Raw genomic sequence first — 26196 nt, forward strand, 5'->3', positions numbered from 1 at the left:
AGCTCCATGCAGCCACTTATGGAGTGCCTCATGTATACCAGGTTGTGTTCTAGCTACTGTGGAAATAAGATGCCACCCTCGTGGTCTGTGTGAGGGAAAGGTAGGCAGTGACCTTGTCAACAAGCCATGGAAGTGGTATAAATTTAGCTGGCGATAGAAACAATGGGATATTGAGGGATTTGGGGATTAGAGCGGGTGACTTTACCTGCTGGAGTCAAGAAATTTGAGTTATAACCTTTATAAGAAGCAGCAACCACCAAAGATAGGGAAGGACTTTGTTACATATAAGAAATGTGCCCCCTCTTTTTTTTTTTTTTTTTTTTTAACTTTAGATTAAATCATGTTTCAACCAGGACAGTCTAAAAAAGATATGATCCTCCCTGGAATGAAATGTGTCATCATTTTAAATTGTGTAAATCTTTCTGTGAAGATTAAAGCCTTGGTTCCATATTAATATTTCCTGAGTTACATTTGAGGGATTTAAAATATCAGACATCATATATGGATGATAAAGAGTAGCTGACAAAATTAGTTTGGTAAGTTTCTCAGAGTAGAAATCTATTGTATTGGTGTCTAAAGTGGGAATCACTTTTAAAGGTGACATTGATTTTTAACTTTTTTATTATTTTCTTATATATCTATAGAAAGCATTTGGATCACTTTCTTTTTTTCTTTTTCTTTTTCTTTTTTTTTTTTTTTTTTTTGTACCAGGAATTGAAGTCGGGTGTGCTTAACCACTGAGCCACATCCCTAGCCCTTTTTTTTATTTTATGTAGATACAGGTTCTCCCTGAGTTGCTTAGGGACACTAAATTGCTGAGGCTGACTTTGAACTCTCAATCTTCCTGCTTCAGTCTCCCAAGCTGCTGGGATTACAGGTGTGTGCCACCATGCCTGGCTAGTTCACTTTCTTATTTATTCTTCATCAACAAACCAAAGTAAAGCAAACAGGGCAGTTAAGCTTTCAATCAGGTCTCATAATGACCCTGTCTCAGGGGCAAGTAAAACAACAAAACAAAACAAGACCAACAGAGAAAGCATTTTTTTTTAATTTTTTTTTTTTTTTTTTTTTTTAGTTTTCAATGGATCTTTTATTTTATTTATTTATACGTATTGCTGAGAATCAAACCCAGAGCCTCCTCACACATGCCAGTCAGGTTCTCTACCACTGAGCCACAACTCCAGCCCCAAAAAGTATTTTTTTCCCACAGTAAGAAGCATCTTGTCATAGAGCTTATTTATTGAGCAAATTCTCTGCATCTCATGGTAGATTCCATATTAAATTTCTCACCTCAAATAACATCTTAAGACATATATAGATGTTAAAAAATGAATTTAACATTTACATTGGTAGACTGTGAACTAGACCAAGAATTAGTATTCGACAGTGACAATGTTTAAGTGGTCTATTCACTCTCTCAGAACTGTTCATGCAACCACTGTTTAGTTAGGATGGGTGCCTTGCCTGAAGACTTACTCTGGGCTGCTTGAAGATTATTGTAGACCCTAAGCAGACAGGATGGACCTGAAAGCCACTTCCCCTGTTCTCATGGATCTTAACTCCTAGGTGCTGGAGAAGACTATTAACAAATAGACAAATGTGTACTTCTGGATCGCGGGGCAGCATGATGGAGTGTAGCAGAGGGTTGGGGACTGCTCTTTTAGATGGAAGTAACCTCCTATAGGGGAATGCTGAAGCCGAAATTTGATCGATAAGAAGGAGCTTGTCCATAGGAGGATCAGGAACGGTTTCTAGGCAGAGGAATGGCAAACACAGAGGCTCAAAAAAGAGCAAGCTTTGGAAGTGTGAAACACAGTGAGACTAGTGTCAGGAAGTGATGCTGGAAAGGGGAAGGAAGATCTGGAACTGGAACCCAGGGAAGCTGATCTCGCAGGGGCTTCTCCCCTGTGCTAGAATCCTTTCTTGATGCATATTCTTCTGTTAAAGAAAAAAAAATCTATTGACAAAAAAGAAAGGGGAGAAATCAGAGGAGTTTCACTGAAGGACATAATATAGAAGAACTTTATTTTATTTATTTATTTTTTTTATTGTAAACAAATGGGATACATGTTGTTTCTCTGTTTGTACATGGCGTAAAGGCATACCATTTGTGTAATCATAAATTTACATAGAGCAATGTTGTTTGATTCATTCTGTTATTTTTTCCCTTCCCCCCACCCCTCCCACCCCTCTTTACCCTCTATACAGTAGTTCCTTCCTCCATACTTGCCCCCCTCCCTAACCCTAACTCTAACCCTTCCCTCCCCCCCATTATGTGTCATCCTCCACTTATCAGCGATATCATTCGTCCTTTGGCTTTTTGAGATCGGCCTATCTCACTTAGCATGATATTCTCCAATTTCATCCATTTGCCTGCAAATGTCATAATTTTATCATTCTTTATGGCTGAGTAATATTCCATTGTATATATATACCACAGTTTCTTTATCCACTCATCAATTGAAGGGCATCTAGGTTGGTTCCACAGTCTGGCTATTGTGAATTGAGCAGCTATGAACATTGATGTGGCTGTATTTCTGTAGTATGCAGATTTTAAGTCCTTTGGGTATAGGCCAAGGAGTGGGATAGCTGGGTCAAATGGTGGTTCCATTCCAAGTTTTCTAAGGAGAAGAACTTTAAATAAGGGCAATTTACCCTGATCTAATGACTGTTAAGAATACATCGTCATTGTCAAAACAGAAACCATTGACATTCAGTTTTCAAAATCCAGCTGCCAGTGCTCCGCAGTTCTGTATTTCCAGGCTACCCCAATTTGGAGGAGCAGGAGAGGAACTGCTTGTACAGGCTGCCACTCACCCACTGGAGTTGAACAGTGCCCTGGCAAAACACAGCCATCTCATTTCTGTTGTTAAACCAGGCTGTCTTGTGCAGGGTCTCTGTGTAAATTAGAAAAAACTGCCACGTTCCTGCAGGAGGAGGTGACCTGGCCCTGCAGGGGTGTTTTGCAGCCCTTGGCCCTGGTGGCTATACCTCCAGCTTGTGCTCTTGAGAGCCTTTCTCAGATTTTTTTTTGACTGCTAATAGTGGGAGCTTGTTGCCTTTGGATATGGACTGCCCCACTGTCATGCCACACTGCTGTCTCTGGCGTGGAGTTCTGGCTGGCGCTGGCTCTGATGTCAAGCAAATACCCTTGATTTTCAGGAAGGCAAAGACACAAGTCTGGTACATTTGATGTTCTCAGATCATCAGCCCTGGTTTTTAAAGCTGTGACTCCTTCCTGGTCAGCCACATAGCACGCTAGGGCTGGAAGGTTGGGCCTGTGCCATGTGTCTGCACTCTAGCTTGCATCACAAGCCAAACAAAAGGAGGAATTTTCACAGATAGACAATCTTGTCTGCTCTCTTAGCCAATCTTGTCTGCTCTCTTAGCCTTAACCAAATTTGATCAACAAACAGCTACTTGTCTGGCCTCAACTCAGTCCCTTCAGAATCCCTGAGTTATCCTTTCATATCAGGGCCTTGGTATTTACACCAAGGGCTGCTTTATGATTTCTTCTAAAATGTATAATGACTGCATTTGCTGAAAATGCAGGAGAATATTATCCTTAAATTGTTTGGGTATCTTATGTTGGGTTCTCCAATGAGAAACTGCCAAAGTTTTGGTGAGACCCCTTTATTTTTTTAATTTATTCATTCGACAGGAAAAACCAGGAAGCTCAGACCCACTTTGGTGTGTCATCTCTCTGCTGTATGAGTGGACCCCCCCAGTGTGGCCTTCACCTGTTTTCCCTACTCGTTCCTCACGTGGCATTTCCACACACTCGTGCCTTCGTTGTCCCTGCCCTCTGCGTGGGGTGTACCCAGACCCTCTTGGGGCTCTTATCGGGATCCTTCCAGGCCTCGCTCAGACACCACCTCCTCATAGCCAGGCCGAGGACTCCTCTTTTGGCACCCATCGCTTTTGCTTCTCCCTTCTAGTGCCTGTCCCATTTGGCCTAGAATGATCACAGTTTGTGGCCCCCACCGGCCTAGTAAGCTCCTCAGAGAACATGCGTCCATGTCTTGATCTATCTTGGTGCTGTTTCCACATCTTCCCTCATTCTCAGCTTATCACTGTACTTATCCATGAGAAGCTGTTCGATATATATTGAATTGAATGGAATACTTGTGAGAAATGCTCATGTTCCCATCATTTATCAAAAGTCCTTAAACCACAAATCATTTGAAATGAGTAATGGATATTTAGAGCATTGATTCTCACTGGATTTTTAAAGGAGGATTGAACTTCCAGTTGGACTTGTTTGCCTCTTACATGGTAGTTTATGTCAGCAAACACCTGCCCACCCTACTCCTCCAACATCTGGGCTCCTTTGTATACCTTATCAACACCATGCCACTATCAGGGCCATTCTTCCAGGTTTTGCCATTAGTGCTTAAAGAACTAATTACTTCTTTTGTAGTTGCTCAGTGTGAATACTTGTTTGAGAAATAGAAAGGTTTTGGTTTTGTAGTTTTGTTTTGTTTCATAGAGATTTTAAAAAAAAAATAAACTCCCCAGGTAAAACATGACGTTTTGTTTACAGTTTTTTAGAGTGTCTCCTTAAGACTTGTAGTAATAATTTGTGCTTTTTATTTCAGTCATTTGATACAATTGTAAAAATTCTTGTTCCCTTCTTACAGATGGTTAATAGTGAAAGACTCCTTCCTACTGTATATGAAGCCAGACAGCGGAGCTATTGCCTTTGTCCTCCTGGTAGATAAAGAATTCAGAATCAAGGTGGGGAAGAAAGAGACAGAAACAAAATATGGACTTCGAATTGATAATCTTTCAAGGTAGAAGTTCAAATATTTAAAAAATATTTTTTAAAAAACTCTTAGAAGCCAAATTTTTCTCTCAACAAAATATAAAATTTTAGAAAAGTGTTATTTAAAATTCATCCTCAGTCAGAAGAATATGAAACAATTTTTCCTCATATAAACTTTTATATTAATTTTTAAATTTGTTCTAATTAGTTTTGCATGATATGAGAAGGTATTTTGACAAACATGTGGGATATAACTTCTCGTTCTTCTGGTTGTACGTGATGTAGCATTACATTGGTCGTGGAATCACATATGCACATAGGATGGTAACATCTGATTCATTCTACTCTCTTTCCCATTCCCATTGCCCCTCCCTTCCCTGCATTCCCCTTTGTCTAATCCAAAGTACTTCTATTCCTCCCTACCCGCCTCCCATTTTATCATTTGTGAAAGGGTCAGAATAAATGATCCTAGGGGTAAATAAAGCCTATTTTAACAAAATTTACTACTAAGCTAATTCATCAATTACCAAATAAGAGTGATAGTTTAAACTTAAAAATAAGTTTTACTTTATGAATCAGTATAGTTTCATTAATAAAACATGTAAAAAGGGATTTCATTTATGAAAATTCCTTTATACAAAGTTTTTGAGAAAAGATAACTTGAAAAAAATACTCTGTGTATTTATTATAGATTTTTATTAGTGAGCACATGTGTGGATGTGTGTGTTTCTTTCTGGAAGATCATAATTGTACCGTGTGTGATTGACATGCATGTATATGTATACATGTATGTGTACATGAACATGTATACATACGCACACACACACATCTGCCTCTGTATAGTTCACTCTCATGTATATGAATATGTATACCTTTCTGTAAGTACCAATAGATATGTGTACTAATGTTAGAAGTGTACTAACATACATTTGTGCGTGTGTGTATATATATGTGTGTGTGTGTGTGTGTGTATAAACACTCTGCACTTCCTGTTAGTCTCTGAGAAGAGAATGTTCAGGATTGTTTTTGAAAATGCTGTGGCGCTGCCATTCACCCTTCCTTCTGGCACTGTGTTCCTCTTTTCCATGACTTTCCAAAGTCAGGCCATAGTTCTCACTGGGCCCTGCAACAGTTACTTAATTAGCCTCCATATCTTCGTTTCCCACCCTGACTTACTTGGGCACCATTGCCAAAAGAATCTGTTCAAACCCGGATTTCACTGGCATCCTGCCTGGTGTCTGTGCTCCTTATCATTTTGTCCAGTCACCCCAGATTCCTCCGCTTACAATCTAAGGCCCTTGATCTCTCCCCTCCCTGGGACAGCCTTCAGGGTTCTGTGGAGGCAGTTCCTTTTGCCACCCTTCCCACACTCTGCTTTCTCACCTCCTGATGCTTGCTCCCTTCCTTCCTCCCCCAACCCCCCTCAACTCTGATTCATATCCTATGACAAGGCCTCTGCCTGTCTCTTACCTCTCCCACAGAGTCTTCTTCCCATAGCAGCTCTTCAGAGACATTTCAGCCCAATGCCATAGTGCTTAAGTGGTAGGCCAAGCCCAGGCACCTTCTATCCTTCCCTGGGCAGCTCAGGCTCCTTTGCCACTTCTGATGAAGCTACTTCCCTCCTCCCTGCTCCATCATGTCTCACCTACCCTGTCTCCACCCCAAACAGCATCAGCTACTTGGAAAGCCAGTGGCTTTCAAAGGACCAGTGTCCATCTCTGAAATATCCAAGGGAGCAGTTTGTACATCCCTAATCTTTATGAATAATTATTTTAGATTCCATAAATAGCACCTTCTTTGCTTCTCATGAGGATTGTTGCATCCCCCCCCCACCAAAAAAATAAATAAATAAAACCCCCAAACCTAACTTATGCTCCTTACTCATAGTCCTCTTCTTATGTCAGTGTACTGCTGGATTTCTGCTTCAATGACAGGGAAACAGCTGACTCCAGTATCTTATTTACCTTTGAACTTCAAATCTGTATAACATATTCACCTCTTGGTGATGGTCACCAATTCTAACACTTGGCATCGAAAAAATCTTTCTACAACCTATTCTGAACTAGTTTTCAGCATTTATAAATCTGTAACCACTTAGGAGAGTTCAGTCATTGTGACAGAAAAATCCAGTGCAAACTGGCTTATACCAGAGACCAGTAATCAGCCACATAGGCTGAAGCTCAGACTATGTCATTGACACATTTCCCCTGCTTTTCTTGGTTCTGTCATCTGTGGATCTGCTTCATTCTCAGACTGGTCTCATGGTGGCAAGATAGCTGTCTCCCAGCCTCACACCAAATTCAGTGGGAAAGAGCGTCTTCCTGTTACTACTGAGCAAGTCCTCAGGTTTGCCCTTATTAGGTGGAATTGGCTAATGCCTTCAAGCCCAAACCAGTTTCAGGGATCAGGAAGTGAAATATGCCATTTTGCTTAGCTTTGGTGGACTTAGAGAAGGAATGATTCTCCTCAAGTGCAATTAGTATGGTATTTTCAGAACCCAAGGAAGTGGACACTGGGCATCACAAAGGGAAATGCCCTCTAGAGGAACCAACAGTTCTCTAATGGACACGTAGAAGTAGGACCTCACTGGCACTTCTTTCATGACCCTCCTCATAGCCTAGTACAATTATAGGTCTACAGCAACTAGAATTTTGCATGTTTGCAAAAATGCATGTTTGTGGAAGTGAGTGAGTGAATAAGTAGCTTGAAAATTGTACCAAAAATTTTTAGAAGCCTGTGTTTTTAATGTTCTCTGCCTAAATGATTCATGTTTGCTACAGTACCAGATAAAACATGGAATGTTTAATCTTTAAATGTGTTTTAAGAGGTAGAACACAGAGTGACCATTTTTTTCCCACATTTTCTTGAAAGGACACTTATTTTAAAATGCAACAGCTACAGACATGCTCGGTGGTGGGGAGGAGCTATAGAAGAATTCATCCAGAAACACGGCACCAACTTTCTCAAAGATCATCGATTTGGGTCATATGCTGCTATCCAGGACAACACTTTAGCTAAATGGTAAGATATTTTTGCTCCTGGGTTTTCAAGGAATTCACAGCATCTAATCTTATAGTGATCTAAATTCACCTGGAGTCAAATTTCTAAATTGTAAACAGAGATTATAAATTGTATTTTAACAAAGTTCTTTCTTGCTAAGGCCCTTGTAGGACTACCTGATCTTAGATTAGTTTCCCAGTTTTATAGTTTTTTTAGTGTGGTTAACTAGCAATAGATTTATAAGTTTGATTTTTAAAACTAACTTTATACATTTTCTTAGTGATGCCAAAAGGAAGGTTTATTTAAGTCATTAACCATAATTTAGGAAAAAGCATTCACTTAGCAGAGATTTCTTTTAAATAAAGTCATGGTTAGTGTAATTTCTACTCATGAATTGGATTCTGGTTTGTTTTTAGGTTTCTCAGGAAAACCACATGGGTGTTCAACAGGAGAATTCATCAATTCCCTATGATAATGAAGCTCAATTAATTTGTTGCTCTTTAAGCAGATAAGAGTCAGGTCACTTGGGTCTGTTTATTCATGGCCCTTCCTAGATGGCAGATGGAGTATTGTATTTTTAATCCTTGTTTTCCATTTATGCAAAGTAAACTGGTAGTGATGTAGAGAATCTAGGCCATGCATCCTGTTTTACTTTATCATGTTGTCTTGTGTAATGCCAAAAATGGAACAAAAAAACTTGTCTTTCAGGTATGTTAATGCCAAAGGATATTTTGAAGATGTGGCGAATGCAATGGAAGAGGCAAAAGAAGAAATTTTTATCACAGATTGGTGGTTAGTATTTGTCCATGAGAAGTTTATCCAGAGGTTTCTATGTTTAGAAATATTGAAGGCTCTAATGCTATTCAAGAATTGCACATTTTATGAAAACCAGTAGTACCCACAGATGGTTTGGCCAAAGTCTCAACTAATTAACTAATATCCTCCAATGAAAGGTCTTTTCAAAAATCTTGGCCTTCAAATATATGCTTAAAATATTTAGCTTCAATAATCTTGTTTTCCATTTGGAAGCAGACACCCAAAAAGTCATTTTAGCAAGGATTGTGCTACAATGCAAATGTGGTTGTAAAGGTAACGGGAGCCAGTCTTCATTGGGAATCTTTACTTATCTTGGCATATCTGTCTCTAGGTCCAATGATCATGCTTCTTCTGAATTGTTCCTTTGTGTTGAAATCGTTCTGTTCCCCCTTTTAGTGTTGGAATGTCCTCTGTGATGACAGCCTGGCCAGCTCTTCTAGAGATTAATCAGATCTCAGCTTTCTGACCCTCTTTACAAATGTCCATGAGAGTGATGATGCTTATTAAAGCCCCTGGAAGTCTCATACCTAAAACTCATTAGAACTGGGGAAATTTTACTCCTGGAGTCGGCATAAGCTTTTGTAGTCCGACTTCAGTTCCAATTACCAGTTTCTTGGACAGTTAAAGTCCATCACAGATGCCCATATTGGCTCCCATGGAAATGAAAATCTCTAGAATATGTGTTCCTTCTAATAACTTTGTGGCCTGAAATGCCCCTTAATTTTCTCTAGTCTATTTCCCTCCAGATGGTACCTTTAGATAGGAAGTGTGAAAATGTCATCATAATTTATTTCCTCTCAATTCTAGATTTTGAGGACAGGAAAGGAATAGGAATGTGAGCCCATTATAGTTAATCATAGTTATGTGGAAATCTGTAATCTTAGGGTCTGCTTTCCCAGATTGGGCACTATTATCATTTTGGGCCAGATAATTCTATGATGTGGGGCCATTCTAGGTGTAGAAGGATGCTTCACAGCATCCCTGGCTTCTCCCTACTACATGCCAGTAGCAAGCTCTCAGTTGTGACAACCAAAAAGTCTTGAGACACTGCCAGAGGTTCCCTGGTTGAGGTGGGGGGTGGCGGGAGGGGGGTGCAGGGTGATGGTGGGTGTTCTCTTGGTTGAGAATCATCTATCTAGAGTCAGTAGGTAAGGCAGGTTATGGTCATTATGCTTTTGTCTGCAGAGGAGCCTAACTCTGATGTTTATGACCTTGGTAAATATTATCTTTTCAATGATCAGAAAAGAGTTTTATACTTAGCAGTTTTCTTTGGTTGGATATTTTCTAAACACTTATGAGAATATATTCAAGCTTAATGTAGTGCTATAGTCCTTTTAAAAGTAGAGAGATTGGCAAAGACATGAGAGAGTGGAAATGATTTTTCCATTAAGCTCATATTTTCATGTTTTATGCAAGAAAAAATCTTTTCTGAAGGTTCTCAACACTAAAATATAGACTCATTTAAACATCTAAAGAGATGGAATACTGACTACTTTCAGCAAGAGAATAAATCAGGGTCTTATTTTCTTTTCATAAGGCACTAGTGTAACATCTCATTACAACATACCCTTTGAAATAAAAACCTTCATAGTAATTTCCCTCATAAAATGTGAAGAAAATTCTTGCTATTGCCAGTCATTATTCCAAAGAGTATGCAGTAGTATTTCATTGGGCTTGTAATTTATATCAGCAACATGTTTTCATGGTGGACGTGTGATTTTGGGATATTTGTTAAACTATTTTGGAAATCTATGTTCAAATCTTTTCTTTCTACTTCCTCTTTCTTTCTTTTTCCACAATACTGGGCATCAAAGACAGAATTTTTTTCCTTTTTTAAAAATGAGGTTGCTTGTCTTCTTAGCCAGTAGTAGGAGAATTTTTTTTTTAATTATTTTGGGCTTTGATTTTTTAAAATATTATCTCATTATTTATTAGTATTCATATTTTTCTTTTCACATTTTATTGGTATATTATAGTTGTACAAAATGATGGGGTTTGTTGTTACATATTTGTACATGCACACAATGTAACAATGTAATTCAGCCAATATCACCCCCAGCACGTCCCCCCTCCCTCCCCTCTTCCTGCCCCTGGTCCCTTTCCTCTACTGAGCTCCCTTTGATTTTCATGAGATCCCCACTCCCTCGCTTTTCTTTTCCTATTTTCTCTCTAGCTTTCACATATGACAGAAAACATATGACCCTTGACCTTCTGAGTTTGGCGTATTTCCCTTAACATAATGATCTCAAGTTCTATTTATTTTCCTGCAAATGACATAATTTGATTTTTCTTTATGACCAAATAAAACACCATTGGGTTTATATAACCATTTTCTTTATCTATTCATCTGTTGACAGAAACCTAGGCTGGTTCCATAGTTTGGCTATTGTAAATTGTGCTGCTGTAAACATGGGTATACATGTATCACCATAGTATGACAACTTTAATTCTTTAGGCTAAATACCAAGGAGTGTTATAGCTGGGACATAGGATGGTTCCATGCCCAGTCTTTTGAGGAATCGCCATACTGATGTCCATGGTGGTTGTGCTAATTTACAGTCCAACCATAAGTGGAAATGTTCCTTTGTCTCCACAACCTCAGTAGGAGGTCTTTACATTCTAGTTAAAGTAGTTGTTCCATTTTATTCTGACCTTCATGGTTTCTGATGAGAAATTTCCATCACTTGAATCGTTATTCCTCTCTAAATAATGTGTAATTTTTCTTGTGAATGCTTTCAATGTTTTCCCTTTATTTTTAGCTTTCAGCAGTTTGATTATGATATTTGGGTTTATCCTTTTGGGGGAACTCTGAGCTTCTTGAATCTGTAGTTGTATTTCTTAAAGCCACATTTGAGAAATTGTTACCATTGTTTCTTCAGACATTTTTCTTTCTTTTCTTTTCTTTTCTTTTTGTAATTTCCTCGCCTAGGTTTTCAATGACACAAAAAGTGCCTTTTTGGTAATGTCTCACAGTTATGAACCTCCGTTTATTTTTTTCAGTCTTTTTTCTCTTTGTTGTTCAGATAATTTATTTTTAGCTATCTCTAGGTTTACTGCTTCATTCCTCTGTTAATTCCATTCTGGCATTGAACCTATCCAGTGAGGTTTACTTTTTTGTTTGTTTGTTTGTTTGTTTTTGTGGGAATTGTATTTTTCATTTTGAAAATTGGTTTGGTTCTCTTTATATCTTTAATTTCTCTGAGGAAATTTTCTGTCTTTATTCATTTCAAGACTGTTCACCCCTGTTACAGTATTTTTATAATATCTGACAAGGGATTAAACTGATAATACCAACCTCCATGTCATTTTCCTGTTGGCATCTGTTGATTATTTTTTCCATGATGGTTGAGATTTTCCTGGTTCTATGTATGCCCAATATTTTTTATTATATTCTATAAAAGTTTAATATTATAAGACAGTGAGTTTTATTTACATTTTATGGGGATTGTGGTAATTTTTATTTTAGTAAGTGATTGACTTATTTTGGTTTAGGCAGAAAATTCCAAGCAGTTTTGGTTTTAAAACCTTTACAGAGCTGTTTAGATATTTCCATATATGTGCCACCTAGTGGCCAATCTGAGTGTTGGTCTGTTTCTTAGTTCGATTCTTAAACTCCAGTATGCTGTTTAGGATTAAATCCATGCACATGGACAGCTTGACTGAGCCAGGGGATTAGAAACAACTTTATGGGCTTGCTTTCCTGAGCTTCTCCTTCTCTATGATCTCTCAACTATTTTCTAGTTCCCTACAGCTTCCCTTTTAAGTGCTCTAACTGGAAAGGTGAGTTTTTATTTACCCTGTTCTGACACATGATTTTTGTGATAGCACCCCAGTGCACAGCCACACTTTGGGAACTTACATGACCCTCTTGGGATCTCTTCTCTTCCAATTGGACAGGAAAGCCCCACACACAGTTTTTGGTGCCTGTGGACTCTCTCCCTCTTTACCCTCTCTTCCTTCCTTCCTTTCCTTCCTTCCTTCCTTCCTTCCTTCCTTCCTTCCTTCCTTCCTTCCTTCCTTCCTTCCTTCCTTCCTTCCTTCCTTCCTTCCTCCCTCCCTCCCTCCCTCCCTCCCTCCCTCCCTCCCTCCCTTCCCTCCCTTCCCTCCCTTCCCTCCCTTCCCCCCCCTCCCCCCCCTCCCTCCCTTCCTTCCCTTCCTTCCCTCCCTTCCCTCCCTTCCCTCCCTTCCCTCCCTCCCTCCTTCCTGCCCAGTACTGGAGATTAAACACAGAGTTACTCTAAAACTGACCTATATTCCCAGCCCTTTTTATTTTGTTTTGAGATAGGATCTTCCTAAGCTGCCTTAGGTGGACCTTGAATTTACAATCCTACTGCCTCAGCTTCCTGAGTAACTTGGATTATAGGCACGTACCACCATACCCAGCTGCCTGTGGGCTCTCTGCCACAGTCCTTGACACTGCAAATAAACCCCTTTCTTTCTTGTCCAACCTGAACTGGAGGACTTCTGAGTTCTCTCTGTGTCAATCCCATTTCCAGATTTTCCCTCCAGACCAAGAAGACCAAAGGAAAAATATAGTAAATGTGCCACTGGTTACATAGTACTTCAAATTCTGTTTTTCTTTAATATTGAGCCCTTCAATTCATGAACTATACGTATTTCTCCATTTATATATAATTCATATAGATTTCATATAGTTTTTTCTCAGCATTGTTTCTATGTACAGGTCTTATCTATACTTTGTCAAATTTGTCACTGAGTACTTCATATTTTTGGTGCTGTTTGTTGTAAATGGCATTAAAATTCACTTTCTAATTATGCATTGAACATAAAGAGCTAGAAATTCAATTGATATTGTGTATTAACTTTATATCTTATGAGTTTGCTAAATTCACTTATTACTGCTGACAAATTTGTAGATTCCTTAGGATTTTTCTCCATACATGATTTATTTATCTATAAAATAAAAAGATGAACCTCCTGCCTTTTAAATTCATATGTCTTGTGTTTTATTCTCCTGCCTTATTATACTGGCTAGGATCACCAATAAAATGCTGGCTAGAAATGGAAAGATATATCCCCATGCCTTGTTCCCAATGTTAGGAGAAAAACATTCAGTCTTTTATAACTGTGTATGTTAGAGATACATATTGTTTATGTGGCTTTTTACTGAACATGTTTATTTCTATTTATAATTTGTAAAGAATTTTCATTGTGAATGGAATTGAACTTTGTCAAATTTTTTCTGCAAAATTTTCTGAAGCTGTCTTGTGTTTTTTCTTCTTCTTCGATCTGTTTATCAAATGGTGAATTCCATGGATAGATTTACTACTTTTACACCAACCTTGCATTCCTGGGATAACCCCATTGATTGTGAGATATTTATCATTTTTATAAGCTGCTGAATTTTTGGTAAAGATTTTCATTATTATGGATGTATTTAATGCTGGCCTTATTAATGAGTTAGTGTTTTACTTTGTTTCCTGAAAGACTTGGGGTAGAATTGACATTTCTTCCTTAATTATTTGATAAAATTTACTTGTAGTTTCCCTTGTGAGAAAATTTTAAAGTATGCATTTAATTTTTAATAGATAAAGGAGTAATTTCAATTTCTTTTTGTTGCCATTATAGAAGTTTTTTTAAGGAATTTGTCCATTTTATCTAAATTATTATAAATAATGGTATAAAGTTATTTATAATATTCTTATTAAGCATTTAATATTATTTTAATGTGTGTAGGCCTTGTGATTTTCTATATTCATTTATTTCATATTGCTAATTTATGCTTCTTTCTTTTAAAAAAACTTGTAAAAGTTTACCAATTTTAGTGATATTTCAAAGACTGCTTTTTATTTCATCAAATTTACTGTTTCTTAGTTTTATGTTTCATTGATCTCCACTTTTATCCTTATTATTTTCTTCCTTCTCACTTTGTAATTTGTTCTGTTTTCTTAAGATGGAAGCTCTAGAGAATTGCTGATTTGAAACCTTTGTTTTCTCATATAAACCATATAGCATCTGAAGTCATAAAATCTTCCAAGAGGTACTTTTATTTAAAGGCACATTTAAAAAAATATTTTAGTTGCAGATGAACACAATACCTATTTTTTATTTATTTTTATGTGGTGCTGCGTATCGAACCCAATGCCTCACATGTGCCAGGCAAATGCTCTACCACTGAGCCACAACCCCAGTACTCGAAAGGCACATTTTAATATCTCTGAAATCAGGGTACATCCTATGTTCTACAACATCTTACAGTTGTAATTGTCATCATTTTTTTCTTGGTAATACATAGAGTAATGATACACGTTACAGTCATTGGTGTCCATGGGTCAATGAAATGCCTTATTATGCAATTCTTTTGACTCTTTTGACTTGCATAGTAATATATGTATAGTCTTGATATAAAGATGCCTGGTAAATCATAGCTGCTTTCTCCCTGCCATGTGGCCATTATTTGCACTTTGGTTATAGCCTAAATATTTGCCTTTTATCTTTTTATGCATTATCCTCAAAATTGAGAGCTCCTTGGGAGCTATTCTAAGATCCTTCAAATTATCTAGTAGAATACTCTGCATTCTGAGTACACAGTGCTTGTGGGTTAAATAATATAAAAAACTTAACTGTAGAGTATACTATTGAGAGTAGTCCCCAACTGAAACCCTCTGAATTCATAGTTAGTGTGTACCTCAAAAATATTGCCAGGATGTATATGGCATTGGATATCTCTAATAAGCAAATATCTCCAAAGAGTAAACTAGCAGTATACTTTTCTACTTAAAATAAGACTCTTAAATTCTTCGCTCTTTTCCTATCAATGACTGTGTGTCATTTGTTTGTTTGGACGTAAACTACTTTTGAACTTGTTTCCTACTCTGAATAAATACTTACAGTATATGCCTGCCTCAATTTCTTTATCAGGCTATTCCATGTGTTTCCTTTAGACACTTCATCTTTTTTTTTTCCCAATTGAATGCAATAGAGTAGAAAAATGATTTCTTCTCATCTCTTTAGCTCCTGTCAACCCTGTTGTTTCTGTGTGCTTAGAGAACCCCCTGGCAGAGTGGTGTCCAGTCCAGAATTCTATGAGGCTGTACTTGTACTGTCCACTCCTCCAGGTCTAGCATTCCAGAGAGGAGATATTTGACTGCTTGTTTTTCTTCATTGTAAGAGAACGACATTGAATACAGATGTAGGTCACACTGACTTTAAAGCCCACCTCAGGGGAAAGTGTGACTCTGCTGTACTCTGAGCAGCCTTGTGGTACCAAGGGAGAAGAGCCAAAGTCCACCCTTGCATTGGGAGAATTTCACATATCAACATACCTTCCTCCTTCCCTGCTCAGACAGCTTCAAGCTTCCATGGATGCTGCTGATGGCAGAGGAAGTCAGTGTGCATGTGTATCAGGTTGCTTTTGGCTTGGGGTAACCGAATGTTCAGTAAAAGAAGGCTTAAACGCTAAGGGTTTATTCATTTCATTTAATGAGAAATCTCAAGTTTAGCAGTCCTACGGTTGAGGGAGGGTTCCAGTCTTCCCATTAGAATTTCAATATGGCTGCACCCCTGTGAGCTCATTCCTCCAAACAATGCCCATCCTAAAGCTGGGAGTTGGGGCAGGATTTTCTCTGTGTGGACACTTGCCTGCATGTCTCATTAAGGAGGAAAAGTTTTCTCTTTAACCTATGGACCTACTCATATATCTCATTGTCCAGGACCATGTCACATCATGTTGTGCCTATACAGGAATCTGAGCTATCTAGTATTTAGAATATTCAACTGCTCTAGTGGATGCAGGCTGTGACATCAAGGAAGTGGGGAGTGGGGAGAGTGACTGCAGGGTGAGCAGTCAACAGGATCTGCATGCATATGGGTGAGTGTGTGTGTGTGTGTGTGTGTAAAAGAGAAAGAGAAGTTGATATGGGGTTTTTTGGTGGGGATCAAAATGGGGATCAAACCCAGGGCTTCACACAAGCTAAGCATGGGTTCTACCATCAGGCTACATCCTCAGTGAGATATTTTTTTTTTTATATGGACTAAGTTTCTGTTGCCTATGAAGTTATACACGGACTCAGCAAAGATGACCTGCCACAGTAGAATATAGTGATAGCTTCTGGTCTAAAACTGCCTTTGATTTTTATGACTCAATCAAAACTTTATATTTTGTTTTAGTGACTTGAAATCTAGGTTTTATGATTTCAGGTTGAGTCCAGAAATCTTCCTGAAACGCCCAGTGGTTGAAGGAAATCGTTGGAGGTTGGACTGCATTCTGAAACGAAAAGCAGTATGTATTTTCTTAACAAACGCTGATATAATTTTTAAAATGTTTGTTGCCTCTGAATTCCCTTGTCTTTTTCAAAGCCCTTCCTATTGTACAGTTTTTTACTTTAGAATTCTCCCTAAAACAGGATTCTGTTTTCCAGTTCATTTGGTTCTATTTTTTTAATTACTTTTGAGTGTATAAATATTTTAGCCTAATTCACAGCACAGATTATATTAACAGCTCTAATTTATGTTTGTTAGTTATGACCAGTTAATTTAATAGGTCAAAAATTATAATAAAACTTCATCGCTGAATAATTGATGATGAAATGAAACACAGCCCTTTATTTGGTTCATTATCTGTCATTAAGCAAAAGACAAAGGCATTTGGAGCACGATTTCAGACAGATGGGGCCAAGTGGATATAGAAGAGGATTCTAGGAATTAATGTGATTTTTGTCTCCAGTGTGGGCACAGTTCTTAGTAATAATATGAAACATTTCCTGTGTAGTTGGCCCTGTAGATTCTGTGTGAGCCATGAGGATGGTCTTTTTGTTATGCAAAGTAAATCATTGGGTCAGTGGAAGCTTAACTGTGACTACATTCATGTTGCTGATGAATTCTGTTTGTGGAGTGGACCCTCCACCAAATTAAATTAAAAAGATCTGGGTTTGTTACTAATCATGTCCAAATTATGGAGTGCCCATCTTGTCACTCTTATTTGGAACTGTCGTAACCTATTTTTTCCCCATCATTGAATATTCTAGATGTTCAATGGACGCTGAGTAACTGAGGGATAGCATTTCTGTTTCTCATGGCCTGCACTCATTTCTTCCTGTCTTCTGCACTGACCCTTTCCCCACTCACTCTTCCCTCTCTCTTTCACTGTCTTCTCCCCGTGCCTTTACATCTGGGCTTCCACAGATGTCCATAGATCGTCCAACTTCACTGCTAATACTGAGGGAAAAAGAAGTTGATAATCTTTATTTCAGGCACATCTTCTACCAACACCTTTCTGATGGATAGTCAAATGTGTTCCTCTCACAAAATTGGAAATTCAGATCTTGATAATCATTATTCACATATTCCTTTAACAATTCAGTCACCAAGGGTCGCCCATGAGCCAGGCCCCACAGGAATCACTAAGGATGCATCAGTGAATGGGATTCGGGCCCCGACCATGGAGGGCTTACTGAAGAACTCATGCCTTACCAAATTTCTTCCTACTTACCGAGTGGGCTATAATTTTCCCCATGTTTTCTCTGTGAAATGGCAGCTTTCCCATTTCCCTTCAAGATTCTATTTAGTAAAACTCGTCAGCCTTGCCTTGCTATCTTCACTCACACCAAGAAGTCCTCTTCTCAGAGTGTTTACCCAGTACTTCACTGAATGCCTACTATGTCCTGGGACATGGCTGATCATATTGAGATGTATTTAAATAAAAGCCACAATTCCTGAGCTGGGGGAGCTTAGAAATCAACACACATATCAATTGAGTACAGAGACAGTGTCCAGATTCAAAAGCAAGGGGAGGAGCATTGGGCAGGTCTGGTTGGGGAGCCCCCCTAACATGAATGATGGAAGGCATTTAAGATGGGCAAACATTTTTGAGAAAGGAGGAAGAAATTTCCAGCTGCAGTAAATGTTGAGGGAACAGGAATGCCAGAGGCTGTCAATCACAGTGAGGTGCCAATGCTGGTGACGTGCTAGCATAGGCAGGATGGGCGGCAACTGGGATGCCTGTTTGCAGCTAGGATTGGGGGCCCTGGGAGCCAAGCCAGTGGTTGGGCTTCATGGCAAACAGTGAGGACATTTTGTTGGTGAGTGTCGAGTCAAAGTTGAGGCGGGGGCGGTTCTGATCAAAATGGTATGCTGGAAAGGTGAGAGAAAGTGGGGAGAACTCAGATTCTGAAAGCCAATTCTGTTTGTTTGTTTTGCAGTGCTGGGGGTAAGACCCAAGGCCTCGAGCGTGCTAGAGAAGTGCTGTATCACTAAGCTACATTCCAACCCTAGAAAGCTAAGTTTTAGATTCCCCAAGTGTGAGGTGTCTGTAAGAAGCCTAAGTAAACTTGAGAAAGCCTGAGGAGGACTCGGGCCCATCCTACAGGCCTGGCCTTCGCCCCTGTTAACTGGCAGGTGTTTTCTACTGCCTTCAGTGTACCTTCCTGGTCATCTTTATGTCACTGATGTGGCATCTCTTTGCTTTAATGGCCCATGAACCCTGGTGAGGGCCCTGGTGGATACCATGACCAAGTAAACATTATTATTTGATAATGGTACTGTTTCCTGTTCATCTACTTTCTGAATCTTGTAATTTTTAAATCATGGGTAATGATTTTTAAATTTCCTAAGGAAATAGTAATACTATTAAAAATTAATGTCTCGATGGTACATTTAGTGGGTATTCTTTCTTAATCTCGAACATATGATGTTCCTTCCTTGGTCATAAATTTTTAAACAATCATTTTATTCCAATTTGACATTGCTTATGCACATAACACTGCTTGGCTTAAATAATTTAGCTTCTGAAAGCCACATGCTAGCCTTGCAATGTATGGGGGGGTTGAAACATAATATTTATTTTTGCATTAATGGGTCCCAGAGGTCCACAAGGTTGATTAAAATAAATGTTTCTTTTCTTCTATCCAGTTTTGCAGGGTTATGTGGGGTTTTTTGGAGAGGAATTTAGAAAGTGTTTTTGCCTCCTAGCAGCATGTAGGCAAACATCTCTTATAATGACTGTTTTTTAGGGGAAAGTACAACATTTTGTGACTGTGGTAATAGCCCAGTTGATAGTTTTCTGTTTCTTTAGCTTCCTGCTTGGCAATGTCACCATTTTAAATGGCGTAAGCCAATGAGGAGAGTCACATTGTTGATAGCTCTAAGAAGCAGCATCCCAGGGGCTCCACAGTTCCACGTTCAAGACACTAAGAGATAATAAGTTGCATCATAGTTATGGTGACCACATGCCTGTACCCTAATAGTGTGTTTCAACCTTAGAAATAAGTGATATTTCTTATGAGAATCACACTGACGAATCTTCAAGTGCTACAACCTGGAGACTCACTGAAAAAGGTTTTTGGTTTTTAGGCTGAATTAGTCTGCAGATTTCTTTCTTGTCTCTTAGAACACAAGGAGTCAGTAAGAGGGAAGGATGTCTGCTTTTGAGAAACCACAGAAATAATCACATCTCTGCAGAAAACCAGTGGACTTTATCAAGTTGTAGGCCAGGATGGCTTACAGGGAAGGGGAGGAGGTATCTCTCCCCTTCAGGATTATGCTTCAAACAAAACTGGTTGAAACAAAATAAGAAAAAGCACACAAGTGGTTGTGCTATTTTATCCCAGTACTTCTTGCTTTTAAATGGTGAGGATGTGATTGCTTTTTATCCTTTGCTTTTCATTTTCCTAATATATTGCACCCCTGGGGAAATCCTTGGAGGGTGTATAAGGTAAGCTCTTTTCAGGCAGTGGGAGAATTGGGCTGCATTTAGAAAATATTTGAACCACACTATTTTGAATAATCAGAAAAAAGATGATCAAAAAACAAAGTCTGTTTGGTTTCCAGCATAAATTTTTAAAAATTTATTTTCATTGTTTTCGCAAGTATTTTGTATATCTAACTACAGCTTCTAAAAATTCCTACCGTTGATTATGTTGTGTCTGCTGTACTTGATGAGATGCTCATTAGAAAGGAGGACAGAGCTTTCATCTTTTAAGATTTATGTTTCATGGAATTTATTCTCTGGGACCTTCAGATTGGATTGGTTAGTTCAATGGCAACAGGAAATGTGGTGTTGCAAAGGAGATATCCCTCTCCCTACTTCCCCTATTGATATTTGGCTTCCCCTTCTCTAAGCAAAAAGTAATTTCCTCTAGGGTCACTTAAAGGCATTAGTAAGACATGGGTGTTTCAAAGTGCACATTTTTAAATTACAGAATTAGTGTCAGTCATTTTTTGTACATTTGGCTTTTGATTTGCAGAATTTTTCTCACATTTTTTATCAACCCATACTATCACAACAAAGCAAATACCTTTGTTCCCAAGGAATAATTTTCTGTTGTTCTTTATAGAGTTCAAGAGTGTTGAAATATTATGACCCAAAAGAACAGGAAATTACTGCTTTATTTTCACAGAAATCTTGTCAGTAGTTAACTATTTATTGTGGCTATAAGTGGAAGTAAATAATCATAAACCACATTAAAAATGACCTTTTTTATATTTAATTACTTCCTTGTTAGTCATTTGTATTTAAGATAAAAAGACTTAAAAGTCTCTACCCTATTTCCTTTAGAGTTAATTTATTTAAAATGAGAAAAGCAATAATGTAGAAGAAAATGTCAGGTATTAATAAATGGAAGGTAATAATATAATCCATTAGTGTTAACATCTCTGTTATTTAAAAAATCCATTAGTTATGCAGGTAAATGGAAAACTGCAGGATTCAGGCCAAGTTCCTAATTTGCAACTACTACCCTCCATGAGTAATAATGTCTTCAGTCTAAGAAGCAGAATTTCATCCATTTAAAACAAATGAACCATGATGAAAGATGTCAGCTGTAAGAGTCTATAATTTGGGTTGAAATTTGGGGTTTTAAGCTTGTATTCTATTTTTTCATTGGGAAAATCTCTCCCTCTCTCTCCCCTTTTTTATTTTGGTAACCATTATTCAGGGTTGAATCCTAAAATACTCAAATAGCAAAATAGACCTGAACAGGGAGGAGAATAATAAAATAATCTAGTTTGTCTTTAGAGCTCCCAGTCAGTAGTTCTTACAGCACTCATTTCTAGAACACCAGAAATGAGACTGCTCATCTTTGCCTAGACTTTCATCACCTTACTTCCTAACTCAAATCTGTACTTAAAGATTTGATTGTAATAGTATTTGCATATAATAAGTAATAAACAAGTTCCAAAGGCCAGCTATTAACCAGAAAAATAGAATGACATATAATCTTTTTGATCCTGGATTGTTGTTGTTTTTTTTCCAGAGTAAGGGTGAGTCTTCTGGTATTCAGATCTCCTTAATGTGTACCAGAATGTAAATCTAATGTGTCTCTTAAAAAATGTATATACTTGCAGGCATTGCTAACATCAAGAGAGATGGGATGTTAGTGTTTTGAAGTGATGTGGAATTCAGGGCCCCAAACCTGCATCTTAGTATTGATAGAACAACACTGGAGAACTGTTATGTTTGTTCTGAGATTTTATGTCCTATGATCTGCTACCTATAAGTATTAACTTTGATGTTATTTCACATTATAGAGCATTACAAAAATATTCACTTCTTATGCATTAGATGAATTCTTGAATTTTTTATTCAAATTTCCATTATGAACAATGACTAATTACTGTGAAATGTTAGTTTAAGCTATAACTGAGTAATTCCTTATCTTCAAGGTTTAGATATAGTTGCATCTCTAACACTCTCAAAAGTATTATGGAAAAATTCTTGCCTTTAATCTGTGGGGTATTAAATGCCTAGGTGTAATTTAGATTCGTAGTCTACTAGGCATGGGGTATGTTTAAAAAGTTTTCAGAGCTGCTGGGTAGAGAGAATGCAAATTAAAACAGTACAGACTGCAGAGAAATCCTGAGGGTACAAACCAAATAGTAAGAAAGTGATCCACAAGTTGGGGCTGACAGAGTTTGCTCGAGGAAACAGATCCTGTAATGTATATGGAAGGGAGTCCCTATGAGTGGACAGGGAAGACAGGAGGGTTCGAGTCGGGGACAGCTTAACCTGGGCCAAAAGCCGGTCACCAACCAGACCTGGAGTAGAAAGCACTAGTGTTGTCCAGTTGTTGGACATTGTCTCTTTGATGGTTCACATTAGTAATGTTATTTTACTATAAGAGTTTACCCAGTAATTTTTTTATATGTACATTTTTTTTAGTTGTTGATGAACCTTTACTTTTATTTATATGTGGTGCTGAGAATCAAACCCAGCGCCTCACACATGCTAGGCAAGTGCTCTACCACTGAGCTACAACCCCAGTCCTAACCCAGCACTCTTTGATTTAACTTGGTACTGTTATATGGATCACAACAGCCTTATCTATTTTCTTTTAGCTACAAAATCTAAGGATGGATTGGTGTTAATTTGTGTATCCATTTTATTCTAAATTCCCATTGAAACATTGGGACATTTGAATGCTAGAGAAGCTTCTTTCTGAAGGTGTCCTTTCATTAATGAAGTAGATATTGATAATCTACTTGTGAGTTAAAAGGATGAACCAAGGTCTGGGGAGATGGCTCAGTCGGTAGAGTGCTTGCATTGCAAGCACAAGTTCCTGAGTTCGATCCCCAGCACCAAAAAAAAAAAAACAAAAACAAAAAGGACGAACCAAGATATTTATCTTTTAAGATTAAGAAATACTTTCTTAATTTAAATAAATTTTTATATATTTTTATTTGTTCTAGTTAGTTATATATGACAGTAGTAAATAAATTTTTTTAATAAGGAAAATTCTGTGAAAAACACCCCTCTAAGCACTTCAGGGATATTTAGCATAAGCTATTGTGTCTAAGTTTCTCATCATTATTGTTTAAACTAATTGAGGTCTGATGTTAGTAAACGAACAAAAATCCCTAATCCTCAGGTTAGAACTTCCCTCAGTGATAAGAGTTTGGGAAAATTGAGAATTCAGGACTAGAGGACATTTTCAGCAGTTGAGATTACTATTTCAGCATTCTAGATCTGCAATTAGTTGAATATGGACACTCTTTTGATGTAAGTGGTAAGAATGGGAAGGAGATGCCTTTATATTTTTTATCTTCCTGTCAGTATATAGTTATATGTCACCTCTTTGTATTGCCTTTTTCATTAAATATTTTATTATACCTACTTTTATAAGAAAGCAAGTACAACCCAGATTAAAAAAAAAAAAAAAAAGGCAACCCCAGCACCTCCAGAGATACTCATTCATGTGTTTTCTCTTGTGGCAGCAACAGGGCGTGCGGATCTTCATAATGCTCTACAAAGAAGTGGAGCTGGCCCTGGGAATCAACAGTGAGTACACCAAGAGGACTTTGATGCGGCTGCACCCCAACATAAAGGTATTCGCCATCATCCTGGTCACCAGTGTTTCTTACTGTTCTGTAGTTGTCCAGATACGATTTGCTCTGGGTGGTCTTCATCTCTACACTTCCCTAATGTGTGTTCTGATTAAACAGCTTTCAGTGCTCAGAAATGAAACATATACTGTCCTTTCTTTCACTCCCCACGTGGATGGGGGTGGGCAGATCTCACACTTCTGTTTCTGTAATCGTAATTGAAAGTGATAGTTGAATCAAGAACATGCGTCCTATAGTTGTTTTCACATTCAGGTTCTCCCACTTCTCATTAAGTTGCTCTGGAACCACTTAGATGTGATGTCCCTGTGGGATCCCTGGATCAATGATGGCAACAGAGACCTCTCTTGGGATTTAAAATGTCTTTTAAAAATTCAATAATACGTAGTATAAGATATGCATAAAACAAATAGCATGATAAGCAGTTTGAAAAGGCTCTTTGAAATTTCACCGGAGACCTAAACCTATCAAACAGATACCACCCAGTCATTGAGATACATGAAGATGTAATAATTAGTGAATCTCCACCAGGCTTAAGATACATAAAAATTACATATTTCATTTGGTTAACACTTCCCCCAGAGTATGAGGTAAGTTGCATCATTTCTAAACGTTCATTGTTCATTTACCAGATTTTTGTCCAGCACCTACTAAAGATGTAATTTTGTGATCAGCAACTGAGAGAAGTGAAGACAAAGCTGTTAAATGGGCAGAGTTTTTATATTATTGCAGGCAAGGCAGTATAAATTCAAATTAGAGTGTTACTGCTTAAGGAGATTAATGTAATGCCCCTGGTAACCACCAAAGAAAATAGTTATAGAATGTATACAACAGGAAATAAGAATTTAAACAACTTACTGTAAAAAAAAAAAAAAATCAACTAAAAAGAGACAGTAATGCAGGAAATGAGGGCCAAAAAACAAGGACATACAGAAAACAAATAACAAAATGACAGAAGTTAAGTCCTCTCTTATGAACAATTAATTTGAAATGTACATGGATTGAACTATCTAATCAAAAGACAGGTTTTAGAGGCGGGGATGCAGCTCAGTGGTAGGGCACTTGCCTAGCATGTGCAAAACCCTGGGTTCAGTTCCCAGCATGGTAAATATTAATAAAGTAATAATAATAAATTTTAAAATTCTTCAATAAAATAAAATCTTATTACCAAAGACAGAATGGAAAGTAAAAAGACAGAATGAATTAAAAACACATAATCCAACTATGTGGTCTCTGTAGGAGACACTCTAGATGCAAAGACACAGGTTGACCGTGAAAGGAAGGAAAGGATAGTCCATTCAAATAGTAACCGAAAAGAACAAGAGTGGCTGAACTAATATCAGACAAAATAGACTTTAAATCAAAAGCAGACTACAAGAAATGAAGAAAGACATAATGTTAATAAAAGGTTCAATATAGCAAGAAGATAAAAAAATTATAAGCATTTATGCACCGAATAACAGACCTCCAAAATATTTGAAGGAAAACAATTGAAGGGAGGAAAAAGTATTTCTACAATAAGTCCTTGGGGGCTGGGGATATAGCTCAGTTGGTAGAGTTCACAAGGCCCTGGGTTCAATCCCCAGCACAGGAAAAAAAAAAAAAATAGGACTGGGGATGTGACTTAGTGGTCAACTGCCCCTGAGTTCAATCCCTAGCACCCCACCCCATATACATATACACACACACATACAATAAGTCCTTCAATGCCGGACTCTCCATGATAATAGAACAAGCTGAGGAAATAGAGGACTTAACACAATAGACCAACTAAGTCTAATGGGTACATGCAAAGCACTCTGCTCAACAACAGGCGTACTCAAGCGCACATGGAGTATTTTCCAGCTGTTAGACCATGAATTAAGTCTCAATAGATTTTAACAAGTAGATAACATTACAAGCATCTTTCTGACCATGAAAGAATGAAGTTAGAAATCAGCAAAGAAGGAAAACTGGGTAGACAACATACTATTGAGCAAGTAATAGATCAGAGAAGAAATCATAAGAATTTATCCTCAGGAGACAAAATAAAAGAACATAAAACTTATGGGACACATCAAAAGCAGTGTAAAGGGGAAATTTATAGCTACAAATGCTCTATTAAAAAAGAAGTAAATTCTCAAAAGCCTACATAACTTTGTAACTTGAGGAACTAGAAAAAGAGCAAACTCAAACCAAAGCTAGCAGAAGGAAGGAAACAAAGATAAGAGATAAAAATAACACAGAAAATCAGTGAAACAAAAAATTGGTTCATAGAAAAGATGAGCAAAATTGGCAAACTTAACTAGATGGGCTAAGAAAAAGGGAGAAGACTCAAGTTA

The 26196-nt window shown here is 37.8% G+C and overlaps 1 protein-coding gene across 3 annotated transcripts in view; it reads left to right on the plus strand.

Annotated features, from left to right (window-relative positions):
• PLD1 (phospholipase D1) overlaps positions 1-26196 on the plus strand; it is a 209785-nt gene that overhangs the window by 107658 nt on the left and 75931 nt on the right. For all 3 annotated transcript variants that reach the window (XM_079155125.1, XM_079155127.1, XM_079155126.1), the window contains 5 exons: positions 4641-4793; positions 7637-7786; positions 8474-8557; positions 16742-16823; positions 23750-23860. In XM_079155125.1, the coding sequence (XP_079011251.1) occupies positions 4641-4793; positions 7637-7786; positions 8474-8557; positions 16742-16823; positions 23750-23860 (580 nt within the window). The remainder of the gene's footprint in view (positions 1-4640; positions 4794-7636; positions 7787-8473; positions 8558-16741; positions 16824-23749; positions 23861-26196) is intronic.

Source organism: Sciurus vulgaris (genome assembly GCF_902686455.1).
Source record: "Sciurus vulgaris genome assembly, chromosome: 10".
NCBI lineage: Eukaryota > Metazoa > Chordata > Mammalia > Rodentia > Sciuridae > Sciurus > Sciurus vulgaris.